This window comes from Camelus dromedarius, chromosome 9 (assembly GCF_036321535.1).
Source record: "Camelus dromedarius isolate mCamDro1 chromosome 9, mCamDro1.pat, whole genome shotgun sequence".
Lineage (NCBI taxonomy): Eukaryota > Metazoa > Chordata > Mammalia > Artiodactyla > Camelidae > Camelus > Camelus dromedarius.
The window spans coordinates 77,011,081-77,026,410 of record NC_087444.1 but is presented as its reverse complement, the minus strand read 5'-3'; the positions used below and the strand labels follow the sequence as shown (position 1 = coordinate 77,026,410).

Here is a 15,330-nt window from a genome sequence, read left to right as displayed (position 1 = left end):
GCCCCCTGGGGACATGGAAGCACAGGGCACTGGCTCTAGACAGCTAGGTGCACATCAAAGGAATGGCTCCACTGAGCCCAGACATTTGCTCCTTCCCATACCCAGAAAAGTGCTAAAGTCTTTAACTTGAGATATCTGGTTTTCTTTCATTAACAGTAATCTTTTAGTGTTCCGACTATCTGGTCTTTGTCGTAAAACTCCTGTGTGTCCTGGCTCCACCCCTGTCTCTTTGGAGCAGTCCCTCAGAGCAATCTGAGAGGCTGTCATCCCAGGCTGAGTCCTCCTGCCGAATAAAACATAATTCAGTTTTTAGGTTGTGCATTTTATTTCATCCAACAGAAGCAATGAAGGGCTGGGAAGGAAAGCTTTCCAATTTCCCTTCTCTTCTGTAAAAGAAAGCACATTGAAGACCTGCTGTCGTGTGATCCATTTGTCAAGGTTTACTAGGGGACAAACTTACTCTGGCAGAAACATCCATTTCTGTTTTCCTGTTGACCTACCTGCTCTCAGAGGCAGTGAGTATCCAGCTTTTACCAGAAATCCCTGCATTTTAGGTATTAGCATGTACTTGCCCAGACAGTGTATTGTGCCAATGCCCATTTTCTGGTTTTGATAATGTTCTGAAGTTATATTACCATCAGGGAAGCTGGCTGATGGAGTACTGGGAACTCAGTACCATTTTTTGTGACTGTAAAACAAAGACGGAGAGAGATACATACTGTATAATATCACTTATATGTGGAATCTTAAAAATAATACAAACGAATTTATATTGCAAAACAGAAACAGACTCCCAGATTCAGAAAACACACTAATGGTTACTGGTGGGGAGAGGGAAGGAAGGAGGGGCAAGGTAGGGGTGTGAGATTAAGAGATACAAACTACTATGTGTAAAATAGATAAGCAGCAAGGTTTTTTTGTACAGCACAGGAGATTATAGCCATTATCTTATAGTAACTTTTGAAGGAGTATAATCCATAAGAATACTGAATCACTATGCTGTACACCTGAAACTAATATTATAAATCAACTAGACAATTGAAAAATAAAAATAAAACTATGTAAAAGACAAACTATTTTTGAAGAAAATGTCTTGGGCAGAGAAAGAGAAAGAAAAATGCCATATGATATTGCTGATATGTGGAATCTAAGAAAAAAGGACATAAATAAACTTATTTACAAAATAGAAACAGACACACATATGTAGAGAACAAACTTATGGTTACCAGCAGGTAAAGGGGATGGGAAGAGATAAATTGGGAATTCAAAAATTACACCTCCTGGGGAGTGATGGAAATGTTAGCTATCTTGATTGTGGTGGTGGTTTCATGGGTGTAGACATCTATCAAAATTCATCAACTTGCACATCTGAAATATGTGTAGTTTACTGTACAGGAGCCATACCACAATAAAGGTGTTAAAAAAAAAAAAAAGAAAATGTCTTGGGCAGGATTTCAGATGAGACAGGAGAGATCTCAGGGTGGGCGGAGCCACACACACCATATTTGTGAGGAAGATGTCTTCATTGACGGCTTCTGGTTTCCTGAGTCTGTTGTGAGGAGGAAACTGCACACCAGGTGCTGGAGAAGCAAAGTGTCGGGGCAAAACCTCCCTCCACACACCCTGAGGACAAGTGGGCAGGAGGGACGCCATGATCACAGAGTTCCTGTTCCTGCTTTGCCTTGGTGAGTCTCCAGGACTGGGACATCTGTGGGTTTAGATCGGTGAGAAAATTTATGGTGGAGTGGAGGTTCACGTGGGAAACGTGGCAAGCACAGAAATGATGGCTCCCATGTATTGGGTACGTGCTAACTGTCAGAGTTCTGCACAGTGGACTGTGCTACCCACGTGCCTTGTTTCTGGTGCTTGCACAGAAGGGATGGAGAAGCAGAGGTGCAGAAACATGTGGTAACACCCTGGGTTTACTCGGCTGAGAAACGCACAGCTTGGGTGGGACCTCCAAGTCTTGCCATGAATGTTCCATTGGCATATAGAAGAGTGGGGTCTACAGGGTATGAAAAACTGTGATTCTGGTTACAAACAAGGAATACAAGAAAGACCTATTCTTACCAAGTCCAAGCTTGCTAGTACTGCTCGATGCATGGCAGGCCAATAAATGAAGAGATGGGCTGTTGGAGCAAGGAACAATGACTTTATTCACAAAGCCAGCAGACAGAGAAGATGGTGGACTAGTGTCCCAAAGAACCATCTTGCCCAGGTTTGGATGCTAGTTTCTTTTATGGAACGAAGTGGGGGAGATGAGGAGGTAAAGTAAGAAAGGTGAGAAATTGTTGCAAATATTTCGTGGTTCTGGCCAGACTCCAGAGGGGAAGTGTTAATTTCTTCTTTCCTGCAGCCATGCATAGGTGGGCCTGGTCAGGAGGTTTCCTGTGAACTAAACAATAGCATTTTAGCTTAATGCTCAGGCATGGGTGGCAGGGCTTCCGGAGATGGGCCATTGTGTATACTTAAAACTTATAGGCAACATCCCTTTAGTGATTAGCTTGTAGCAAAAGCAATAGAACACAAAGGTTAAAGTAAAAGAAACAGATGTTAACCACCCTCAACTTGAACATCAGGTAATCCAACAGACCTCAGCCTGGATTATAATCTTGGCTTGGTCTCCTGGGACCTCCAGATTTTGAAAGAGCAACTTCCACCAACTGAGCACCCAGTTCCTCCTTTGTGGGTGGGTTGCTGGGACAGGGGGGTGGATGGGCAGGAGGACATCAGGCCACCTTATCTGCCCCAGTTCCTTCCTCCTTCTCCTGGGTGCAGCCCTTCCCTTTGGGGTCATGCATATCCCACCCACACATTTGTGCTTTAGAGGCAGCTGCCTGTCACCATACTGCAAACCTCCAGCAGCAGGGCAGAACAAACTGTGCAGTCAAGAGACTGACCTCATCCTCTCTAGAAACTACTGCAAACTAGAGGGCTTAAAAAAACAGAGATCTATTCTCTCAATGTGTTCTGGAGGCCAGAAGTCTGAAACCAAGATATGGGTAGGGTTGGTTCCTTCTGAAGACTCTGAGGGAGAGTCTGTTCTGCGCCTCGATTCTAGCTGGGAGATGGCAGGCAATTCCCAGCATCCCTTGGCTTTTAGTTGCATGACTCCAGTCCCTCACATTGTCTTCCTTCCATGTGTTCTATCACCATAACTGACTTACAATGTTACATTAGTTTCACATGTACAACATAGTGACTCGATATTTTTATGCATTACAAAATGACCACCTCCATAAACATAACTTCCAAATGACAAAAAATGGGATGAAAGTAAAAGATAAAAAAATAAGCCCAGGGAAGTACTTGCAAGGAATAGGACAGGTCTTTAACAAATGAGTCACATGCTCTCTGCCTGATTTTTACCAAAAGACAAGCATGTAATTCATCTCTCACAAGGGTTTCTCTTCCAGGGCTTTGTCTGGGCTATGAAGATGAGGAAAAGAATGGTGAGTTGTCTCCTATGTGGACTCTGTTCCAGCGTCCCAAGTTTCATGATCTTTTTTCCTGAAATCCTCTGAATTCTAGGAGGGTTTTGGTGGTTATCAAGATGAAGGGTCAAACTAACTTTGAATTCTTTCCAGAGAAACTTCCCAAACCCCAGCTCCACGCCTTGCCCACCTTGGAGGTTGAACGCAGCAGCATCATAACCCTCAAGTGCCACTCTGACATCCAGGATGTGACATTCATGCTGGGGAGGTTGCAGGACTCTGGGTATAAGCAAGAGAAGAGTTCAGAAGGACAGGATGTTGTTGACCTCCTTGTTGACCTTAAGCCTAAGGATGCTGGACAGTACTTTTTACCTATAAGACAAGGGCTTCCCATGAGTGGTCAGAAAGGAGTGATCACCTGCACCTGATGGTCATAGGTGAGAAGGGCAGCCTCAGGCTTGCTCTTTGATGCACATATTCTTTTTCCTATGACGATACCCAGCTGCAGAAGCAGAACTCCAAGAAATGATAAGATAGGTGTGATACCTCAAGTATGGGGAACTGGAGAAATGGGAACTGAGTGTGGGAACAAGGCTCTTATCAGAGATTCTGAGTTGGGTCTCAAAGATGTGGATGTGGGTGAGTGTTTTAGAATAGAGGTTGTTAAAAACAAAATTCAACCAAGTAAATTTAAAAGATCTAATTGGCTTTATCAACTGATTCATGAATCAGGAAGCATCCCTTCTAGCAAGTAGAGGGGAGCCCAAAAGGCCATAGAAGGGGAGAGCTTTTTACCGGCAAGACAAGGAAATCAAAAACAAAAAAGATCATTTCAGTCTTAGGTCACCTACCTATGGCAGACAGAAGGAGTCTATGTGGCAGATGACCTCGTGGTCCTTTGGGGGATGGAGGAGGCCTCTGTGACAGATGACCTCATTGGTGCCAACGAGAAAATTCCTGATAGACCACTTAAGACAACACTTCTGGGAGGGAGGGAGGGTATATCTCAGTGGGAGAGCATGTGCTTAGCATGGATGAGGTCCTAGGTTCAATCCCCAGTACCTCCATTATAAATAAGTAAATAAATAAATAAGCCTAATTACTCCCCCCCAAAATTGAAAAAATGACATGAACATTTCTGGGAGGGGTTGAAGCTTCAGTTAGATTAGATATTAAGCCCCAGCATGGACTAGCATAAATGATTCCATTTAGGGCCTGTAGTTTTCTTTCCAATAGAAAACTAGAACAGATCAATAATGAAATAATAGATTGAATTGGTAATCAAAAAACTCCCAACAGAGAAAAGCCCAGGACTAGATGGTTTCACTGGTGAATTCTGCCAAACATTTAGAGAAAAAATAACACCAATTTTTCTTAAACTCCTCCAAAAATTTGAAGAGGAATGAACATTCCCACAGTCATTTTACAAGGCTAGCATTACCCTGAACTCAAAACCAGGTAAGGACACTAAAAGAAAAGAAAACTGCAGACCAGTATCCCTGATGAATATAGATGCAAAAATTCTCAACAAAAAGTTAGCAAGCCAATTTTAACAGTACATTAAAAGGATCATATGCCATGATCAAGTGGGATTTATCCCTCGGATGCAAGGATGGCTCAACATATACAAATCAATAAATGTGATACACACATTAGTATAATCTCATATGATCTTCTCAACAGATGCAGGAAAACATTTTACAAAATACAACATTCTTTCTAGATAAAAACTCTCAATAAATTGGGTATAGAAGGAACACATGTCAACACAATAAAGGCCAACAAAACAAGCCCACAGCTAAGGTCATACTCAATGGTGAAAAATTGAAAGCTTTTCCTCTCATATCAGGAACAAAACAAGGATGCCCACTCTCACTACTTCAATTCAACATAATATTGGAAGTCCTAGCTAAAGCAATCAGGCAAGACAAAAGATAAATAAGTAAAAGGCATCCAAATTGGAAAGAAAAAGGAAAATTGTCTTCATTTGCAAATGATGTGATCAAATATACAGAAAATCCTTAAGACTCAACCCCAAATCCATTAGGCCTAGTCAAAAAATTCCATAAAGTGGCAAGATATAAAATCAACACACATGAATCAGTTCTGTTTCTATATACTAACAACAAAATATCTGAAAAAGAATGAAAGGAAACAATCTTATTCACAATAACAAAAAAACAGTAAAATAGTTAGGAACATATTTAATCAAGGAGGTGAAAGATTTATATGCTGAAAACTACAGGATTCTGATAAAAGAAAGTGAAGAAGACAATGAAAGTGGAAAGCTACCCCATGTTCATGGATCAGAAGAATTAATATTGTTAAAATGTCCATATTACCCAAAGACTTCCACAGATTTGATGTAATCTCTATCAAAAGCCCAATGGCATTGTTCACAGAAATAGAACAAACCATCCTAAAATTTATGTGGAACCACAAAAGAACCCAAATAGCCAAAAACAAAGCTAAAGGCAGCACACTTCTTGATTTCAAACCATACTACAAAGTTATAGTAATCAAAACAGTATGACATCAGCATAAAACTAGACATACAGACCAATGGAATAGAAATGGGAGCCCAGAAATAAATCCTTGCATATACAATCAACCACATTTGACAGGGAAGCCAAGAATACTCAGCAGGGAAAGGATAGTCTCTTCAGTGAAACTAGATAACCACATGCAGAAGAATGAAATGGGACCCCTATCCTGAAACTCTTACAAAAATTTAACTTGAAATGGATAAAAGACTGAAACATAAGAACTCAAAACAATAAAACTCCTAGAAGAAAACACAGGGAAAAATCTCCTTGACATTGGTCTTGGCAACAATTTTTTTTGGATATGACACAAAAAGTACAAGAAACCAAAGCAAAAAGAAACAACCGGGACTACATCAAGCTAAAAAGCTTCTGCACAGGAAAAGAAATCAATCAACAAAATGAAAAGGCAACCTACGTGGGAGAAAATATTTGCAAAATGGTAGTGCTCTTTCCTGAGGTAGGAAAGATTGCCAAAAATCAGGGTTGGAAGCGGGAGGTGGAGGGGACTAGTGGTACCCTTCATAAATATTTTTGTTTTTAACACAATATCAAACTCCAGCAGTATTAAGAAAAGTAGTCTAGTGCTGCGGGGCTTGGGGATCCACTGAGCACCTGGAGAATGGAAAAGACATTCTCTCCTCTGCTTTCCAAAGATGGCATACAAGGCATTCCCTAAGTAGAACATGAGCGTTTATGTCCCCAGGGTTCCATATAAACATGGTGATTCCTTTTTTTGCATCCTGTTTTCTAGAAAACCCTGATGCAAGCGGACCTCCCCCAGTAAAAACAGGTAATATAATCAGAGAGGACATGTTTTCCCCAGTTACATCCACCTCGTGAGGCACAAGGAGAATTTTAATGCCCGCTTTCTCCTCCGTTTATTGGGGGAATGATGGCTTTATTTGGGGACATGGCCTCCAAGGCACTCCCGGGTTCTGAAAACGTCAGTGAATAAAACAGCACAAGGTTCGTCATTTGCTGTTTCACCCAATGAAAACCTATGGTGGAGTTTTGTGAAGAACGGGGGTGAGTTTGTGTGACTGGTTTGGGGAATGGGACCTGGACTGGTGGAGCCCAGGGACTTTGGGGATACGTACGATCAAGGACTTGCTAAAACTTTACAGTTCCCCAAAATAGATAAATACTAAATTATTTTTCTCTGGTGTTGCTTTTCCATGAAGAATTGACTAAGATTCTGCCCTCAGAGATTCTTGTAAAAAAAAAAAATTAGGGCTTTTGGCAAATTTAGACTGAAACAGGGGCTCATTCAGGATTTAATGGATAAATGTACAATGTAAATAGGCATCTTGTTGCTTCAATATTTTTTCCTTTCAGCAACTCATAACCTCTCTGTAATCCACTCCAAGGAGCCAAAATTGTTCAAGGTTGTCATGAGGGTCTATTGCCAATATAATTGAACTTGAAAAAAAAAAAAGGATATCCTCCATCCTCTCCTTGCAAAATACGTCTGACTGTTTGAAAATGTTTTTATTCAGCATTAGCAGGCTTGGGAAAATGACTGCTCCTCCAGCTCTATGAACACAGTTCACATCAGGAACGTTCTCTTGGAGAGATCTGAAATCTGACAGAGTCAAGGAGCTTGAAAGTATCAGAAATGAGGTGGGAAGTCTCATGATGGGAGAGAGGGAAGAGAAGCTTTTGTATTTTTAGCTCTGGTATAATTTCTTTTTTTTTTATTGATGTATAATTTACATTCCATAAAGTGTCCAAGATAGTGGCATTTAGTCTATTCACAATGTTGAACAGTTATCACCACTATATAATTCCCCAAATGAAGCCCCATAGCTGTTAAGCAGTCACTTTCCATTCCCCTCTCTCCCGACAGGCTCTATCAATCATTTATCTGCTTTCTGGCTCCATGCTTTTGCCTATTCTGGACAATTCATATAAATAGATTCACACAATATGTGGTCTTTTAAGGCTAGCTTCTCTCATTTAGCATGAGGCTTTCAAGGTTCATCTATGTTTTTGTGTGTATCAGTACTTCATTTCTTTTCACAGCAGAGTAATATTCCATTGCCTGGATAAACCACATTTTGTTGAGCCACCCATCAGAGGATGGACATTGGGTTGCTGGTGCCTCTCGGCTATTGTACTTACTTGATGCTGCTGTGAATGTGAGTGTACAGGTATCTGAGTCCCAGCTTTCAGAGAGGTATCTACCTAGGAGGAGAACGGCTGGGACACATGGTAACTCTATGTCTATCTTTTTGAGTAACTGCCACATTGTTTTCCAATGTGACTGTATCATTTTACATGCCCACTAGTCATTTATGTGGGGTCCAATAGCTCCACATCCTTGCCAAAATTTGTTATTCACCTTTTTGTTTTCTTAATAGCCAAACTAGTGGGTGTATGTATAATTTCTCTCTCTTTTTTTTTTTTTTTTGACATTCTCTTTTATTGACATATAGTCAGTTTACTGTGTTGTGTCAATTTCTGGCATACAGCATAATGTTTCAGTCATATATATACATACATATATTCATTTTCATATTCTTTTTCATTATAGGTTACTACAAGATCTTGAATACAGTTCCCTGTGCTATACAGTAGAAACTTGTTGTTTACCTGTTTTACATATAATAGTTAGTATCTGCAAATCTTGAACTCCCAATTTATCCCTTTCCACCCCATTTCCCCCCATAAATTTGTTCTCTATGTCTGTGAGTCTGTTTGTTTTGTAATATAATTTCTTAAAATGTACTTTCCAAGTTTCCATTTACACCACCACAATTCTTTGTTGTTTTATTTTGGTTTGGGGGGGCAGGTAATTAGATTTTTATTTATTTATCATTTATTTTTATTTTTTGGCAGAGGTACTGGGGATTGAACCCAGGACCTTGTGCATGCTAAGCACACACTCTACCACTGAGCTATACCCACCGCCCTATACCACCACAATTCTAAATGGAATAAAATATCTCTAAGCACAGAGATACACTGTTCCCCAGTCTGTATATGGATGCCTCCAAGCTACTAGGAAGGGACCGTCTGCCTCAGTTCTGTGCACAGGTCGATGATGAATTAATTTTATCACCGAACTTTTCTATAGGGACAGGCTTTCTTTCTGGTGCCTGTAGCTTCATTTATGCCCTGCTCAGTCGGACCTTTAGACCAACAACATCGACCTTTGGTAAATTTATTTTGGCAGTTTGTAAACAGTGATGTGAAATTTGACCAAGATATGTGGACATCTCAGGGCAAACCAACTTCAGTGGGTGGTGGACAGTTTTGCAATAATTTACTTCTCATTTCTAGCGAGTTGCTCTGTGAGGGAAACCGTAGGGTAGCCCAGGTGAGGACTGAAGACAGGAGGTAAGGCTGATGTTCCTCTGATCCTATCCAGGAAAAGCTCTTCCTGCCCTGTTTTCACACGTCCATGGGGATGCAGTGCATCCCACAAAGACATCCAAGTGCTCACATTGGAGAGGGAGGAAACCATGATCTAGCACGTATAAGAACGGCATGAAAATGGGAACATGGGTGGAGGAACGTTGACAGCATCTGTTACAGAGTGAGATGGGTGTGGGTGGAATATTGGGTGAGAAAACAATCATTGTCACCACAACCTCATCCCGCACGGTGAATAAGATTGTAGACAGAGTGCTTTAGAACCTGGTAGCTCTCATCATCACCCCTCTCTTGAAGTTAAGTATTCTTACTTCCCTTCCCCCCCACCTCCTCTTTATCCCCCTCAGCCTCATGGAGGTATGATTGACAAAGTGGTAAAATGTTTAAAGTGTGCCACGTGAGGATGCGATACACGTATACATTGTAAACGATTCTCCCCACGGAGTTAATTAGCATGTCTGTCACCCCATCTCACTTATTTATCTTTTTAAAATTTTTTTGGTGAGAATGCTTAAGATCTACTCTCTTTGCAAATTTCAGTTACACAGTAGTGTCACCAACTACAATCCACACTGTGCGCTAGTTCCTCAGGCCGTCTGGAACTGAAAGTCTGTACTCCGACCAGCCTCTCTCCATGTCCCTCACCCCCCAGCCCTTAGCAACCACCATTCTACTCTCTGTTCCTGCAAGTTTATTTTACTTTTTAGATTCCACACGGAAGTGATTCCATGCAGTATCTGTCTTTCTCTGTCTGGCTTATCTCACTTAGCATAATGCCCTCAAGCTTCATCCATGCTGTTGTAAATGGCAGGATGTCCTTCTTTCTTTAAACAATTAAAAAAAAATTTTTTTATTGACGTATAATTGATTTATAATGTGCTGGTTTCTGGTATACAGCACAGTGATTCGGTTTTATATATATATAAAATGAAATATGTATTATTCGTATATATAATATACATATATATGATTCAGTTTGATATTTATATACAATATAATAAAATAGAATTTTTAATATATAAAATAAACAAGGTCCTAATGTATAGCACAGGGAACTACATTCAGTATCTTATCCTTCTTTCTCTCGGCTGAATAACATTCTGTTGTAGATATATACACACATGGAAAAATTCTTCTTTTTCTTTCTCTAGAATGCCCTAAGATTTAGCCATCATTTTTTTGCATTTTTTAATTGAAGTATAATTGACACACAGTATTACACTAGCTTCAGGTATACAACATAGTGATTCAGTATCCGGATATATTAGAAAATGATCACCATCAGAAGCCTGGTGGCATCTGTCATCATACACATTTACCACAATATTGTTGATTTTATTCCCTATGCAGAAATTACATCCCCCATGACTTATTTATTTATTTTTAATTAAAAAAATTTCTTAATGGAAATACTGGAGATTGAACCCAAGACCGTGCGTGCCAAGCATGTGCTCCACAACTTGAGCTCTACCCCCCCCCATGACTTACCTGTTTTATGACTGGAAGTTTGTACCTCTTCATCCCTTTAACTATTTCAACCATCCCCCCAATCCTGCGCCTCTGGCAACCACCAGTTTGCTCTCTGTATCTATGAGTGTGTTTTCGTTTTGTTTTGTTTTGTTTGTTCATTTGTCTTTTTTTTTCTCAGATTCCACATATAAGTGAAATCACACTGTATTTGTCTTTCTCTGTCTGACTCATCTCACTAAGTATAATACCCTCTGGGTCCATCCACATTGTTGCAAATGCCATTATTTCATTCTTTTTTATGGCTGAGTTGTATTCCCTTGCATATATTCACTGCACCTTCTTTATCCATTCGTCTGTTGATGGACACTTAAATTCCATACCTTGAGAAAACGATTCTTGGACTTCGATTCATCTATTGTTAGACTTGCCATCACCTCTGTAGCATCACAATTAGTTGGGTAAATGTGTATCTCAACAGATGATGAGTTTTCAAGAACAGGTTCAGAATATCACTTCTCTTGAATGTCCACACCCAGTGGTCAGCACAGAGCTACCTCGGGTTTGTGGTAGACTAGCTTAACAGGCTAGACATACCAGGGTTTGAAGCCCATCCTGTCTGTGTGACTCTGGGGAACTCAATTTACTTCCTGGGGCTTGGTTTACGTATGAATGAAATGGTACAGTAAACGTATCTTGTATACTTATTGCCAAGATGGGGGAGAACCCATGTGAGCACAGAGCGGCTCACATTGAGTGACCAGTTTGACTGCTGGGGAGGAGACATTTACTGGGAGTTTCCCGTCTGCGAGGCGATGTGCTAGCCCTCTCTGTGTGGACTGACCCAGTCACGCTCCCCGCCACCCTGTCAGGCAGCTACTAATGCCAGCCTCACTTCGAATGGGAAAACAAAAGCTCCGGGAGGCGAGGCAGATTAACTAAAGCCACTGGACGTTCCAGCTCTGAAGCGGCAGCTCCACGCTTTGAAGCCAGTTGAAGCTCCTTGGAACTGTTCTAAAGTCCACTACCAGTGTGTTAACTGACTCTCTGCCCTGTTCCTCTCCCACCAGACACCACAGTCATCTTCGTCGCCACCTTCAGCTGCCTCTCCCTCTTACTCCTCTTCCTTGCTGTCTTCTTCATCTACAGATGCAGTCAGCACGGTGAGTTCAGAGAAGCATGGGTTTAAAACTCCAAAAATGGGGGAGTAAAGTGAAGGATTATCACAGTAGACAAATTCCTCCCTGTATTTTTTTAATAGGTTCATCACATGGAGAATCCACCAAGAGGTAGATATACTTGGCCAATTCCTTGCCCTGCTTAACTCCTGCTCCATTCTTCCGCCCGTGGGCACATCAGTGACTGCTATGCCCAGCCCTACTCTCTCCTCAAATCTTCAGACCCTAGACTTCATTATGTTTCTCTCCCTCAGAACCAGCCATTCCGAATTTCCCAAGCAGGAGAAAACAGGTAAGTGATAAGGAATTTGGGGAGAGAAAGACTCTCTGACTTTTGCAATCTGAGAACTGATTTTTTGTTTGTTTCACTCACATGCAGATTTATTCAACCTAGAAAGAATATCTGAATCGGTGAGTTCCCCCCTTTGGAATTCCCCAAGAGCTCACTTACCCTGCGGGCTGGTCTGTCTGCCTCCTGGCTTAGCCCAGCTGGTTATATGAATGAAGCCAAATAACATCACATTTAAAAACGTGCTTTGACAGATCTTGTGAAAACGGACAGTAGAATGGTGGTTACCAGGGTCTGGGGGTTGGGGGAATTGGGGAATATGGAAGGAACAAACTTGCAACTTGTAGATGAATAAATCCTGGAGATCTAATGCACAGTGCGGGCATTATAGTCAGCAATACTTTATCAGACACTCAAAGTTGCTAGGAGACCAGATGATAATTGTTCTCACCACACACACAAAAATGATAATTAGGTGATAGGATGGAGGTGTTAGCCAGGTGGTAGCCGTATTGCAATATATCAATGTATCAAATCAACAGGTGTATACCTTAAACTTGTACAATGTTATATGTCGATTATATCTCAAACAAAACCAATGTGCTTTAAATTCCAGAGTAGCTGGATTTCAGCTCCCAATGTCTTGAGTTTGTCACCAGTGTGGTCTGAGATAAATCATGAAACCCCCATGATTGGGACACTTTCTTTCCTCCCATATCTAATGGGGATTGAAATCTTCATTTAAAAGGCTTGGGCGAGTCCAGCGATGTCATAAACATAGAGAATTTATTTCAGTTTCCAGCAAAATGTAAATGTCAGATGGATGGCATAAAAGCATCAATTAACAAACGTTAATCAATTTACACCCATCAGTTTTTTTCTGTTTAAAATACTGCCTGTTTGTGATGTAACATGAATGAGCACTACGTCTGAGAGCAGTATCAGATAAGACTCGTACATTGTCCCACAGGACGCATTCTTTACACCAAAGCAAGTAAATAGAAGCATTAGCAAAAGATTTAAGTAGTTCACGATTGTGTTTAAAAAAATTTTATGCACATTATGTTCATTTAGATATATGTGCATATTTAAGTTATGGAAGAGCGTCGTTCACAAGTTCACAACTTAAGCACCAATGAACAAATCTGGTCTATTTTAAATGTTGGAATAGTGGCCTTGATGAGCAAGCTGTTGATAATAATAATGTTATAATAATGTGATATTATGATGCAGTACCTCCATGCAATGGAGTACTATTCAGCAATAAGAAGGAAGAAGCTACTGATACATTTGATCAATGAACGCACTTCAAAAACAGTATGCTAAATGAAAAAAGTCAGATACAAGACCGTATATAGTATGGTTCCATTTATATATTTATATAAAAATCTCCAAAAAAGGTGAATTAGTAGTTGCCTGTGGCTGGAGTGGGTGTGGGATGTGGGTGGGGCAGTTAAGTTAAAAGACTTAACTTCAGACAAGCCCCAGGCAACTTTGGGGGGGTGGCAGGTGTTCAAGAACTATACTGTGGTGATGGTTGCATCATTCCGCAAATTCACTAGAAGTCATAGAAATGTACACTTTATATTCAGGGGAATTTTATGGTCTACAGGTTATATCTCGATAAAATTATTTAAAAATAATACAGTGTTGAGAGTGGGAAGGGATAAATCAGGCGTTCAAAATTTGCACCTCTTGGGGGAGTGATGGAAGTGTTAGCTATCTTGATTGTGGTGGTGGTTTCAGGGATGTAGACATCCATCAAAATTCATCAAATTGTACATCTGAAATATGTGTAGTTTACTGCATAGGACTCGTACCACAATAAAGATTAAAATTTTTTAAATAAAAATGAATGGTATGTGACTACTAGTTTTAATGGAAAACAAATTAATAAAATAAAACAATATATATAGTATTATATAACCAGCAGGTATTCATATTCTCAAAACCATATGTTTGCCCTGATTTGTCTAAGCACCAGTTATCGCTGATAGATGGCACCCCGCCATTACTGTGAGCTTGCCCTGAGGCGCAGCCAGTGGAGAAGGGCGCTGTCCAGCAGAGCTTCCTGCAGTGAGGGAAACGTTCTGTGGCGGCGCTGCCAGTACAGCAGCCACCAGCCACGTGCGGCTGCTGCACCTCTGCCGCGACTCTGAGGACCTCAACTTTTAATTTAATTTCCTTTGAAGCTAACTAGCCATATATGTGGCCCACGGCTGCCATATTGGGCAGCTCAGGTCTACATGCCTATCTCTTTTCCCCAAAGGCTGGAGACCGCCCAGAGGTGACCTATGCCCAGCTGAACACCAACGCGCTGTCTGAGACAGCGTCCAGCCCTGCCGAGATGTCCCCAGAATCTTGTGACTATGCAACACTGAAGGAGTAGAAGGACATTAGGAACTGAAGGAAGGGCTGCTTCCCCGCGAAGGAGATTATGGATTAAGATGGCTGAGATGACTGGACACATGGAAATCTAGGTGACTCTGTGTCCTGGGGTCATAATTCAAAATAATAAAATTAAGTTCTTCTCTTTTTGCTTCCCCTCCTCTCAAAAATTACTTGGGGGGATGCTCCCCCAAATTTGGAGTGTGACTTTAGAGTGGTTTGACTTAATCATAGGCTAAGAATACATACTGTATATATGGGCTGGTGGTACTCGAAATACTCACTTAGGGAGTTCAGGACAGCATCATGTAAACAGAAAATGGTTCCTCAGAGAAGCTTACGTGGTTGCTGTCTGGTGAGTAATCTCACAGACACAGGGATTTCACAAGGGAGCACAAACCGTGCACCATGAAGATAAACACTCAGTTGTGAACTAACGAAAAGCACCCCTAAGTAGCATGCACCAAGGTAAGCGGCTACATGCATGTGCTTCACGATTTTTTCAAGCCGTGCTGGGCAGCCTCCTGGTCTCAAGTCAAGAGCAGTTTCCTCTCTGATGTGAATGAGTTTTCTTACTGCCACCATGTTTCTGTTTATATTCTTTCTTTCTTCTTATTAGACGCCGAGGATGCAATGAATTTAGACTCACAGAA

General features: G+C 41.0%; 1 protein-coding gene across 2 annotated transcripts; it reads left to right on the top strand.

Moving 5' to 3' along the window:
* Positions 1–1,527: 1,527 nt before the first annotated feature.
* VSTM1 (V-set and transmembrane domain containing 1) lies at positions 1,528–14,826 on the top strand. 2 transcript variants are annotated; one of them, XM_010996831.3, is made up of 8 exons: positions 1,529–1,685; positions 3,417–3,452; positions 6,732–6,770; positions 11,893–11,985; positions 12,084–12,111; positions 12,255–12,292; positions 12,380–12,411; positions 14,559–14,826. In XM_010996831.3, exons 1-8 carry the CDS (start codon positions 1,652–1,654, stop codon positions 14,676–14,678), a joined length of 420 nt encoding a protein of 139 aa, XP_010995133.1. In that variant the 5' UTR covers positions 1,529–1,651; the 3' UTR covers positions 14,679–14,826. The 2 variants fall into 2 exon arrangements, with proteins under 2 accessions (XP_064345946.1, XP_010995133.1); XM_064489876.1 differs by lacking the exon at positions 6,732–6,770 and having other exon boundaries at positions 1,528–1,685.
* Positions 14,827–15,330: the final 504 nt, after the last annotated feature.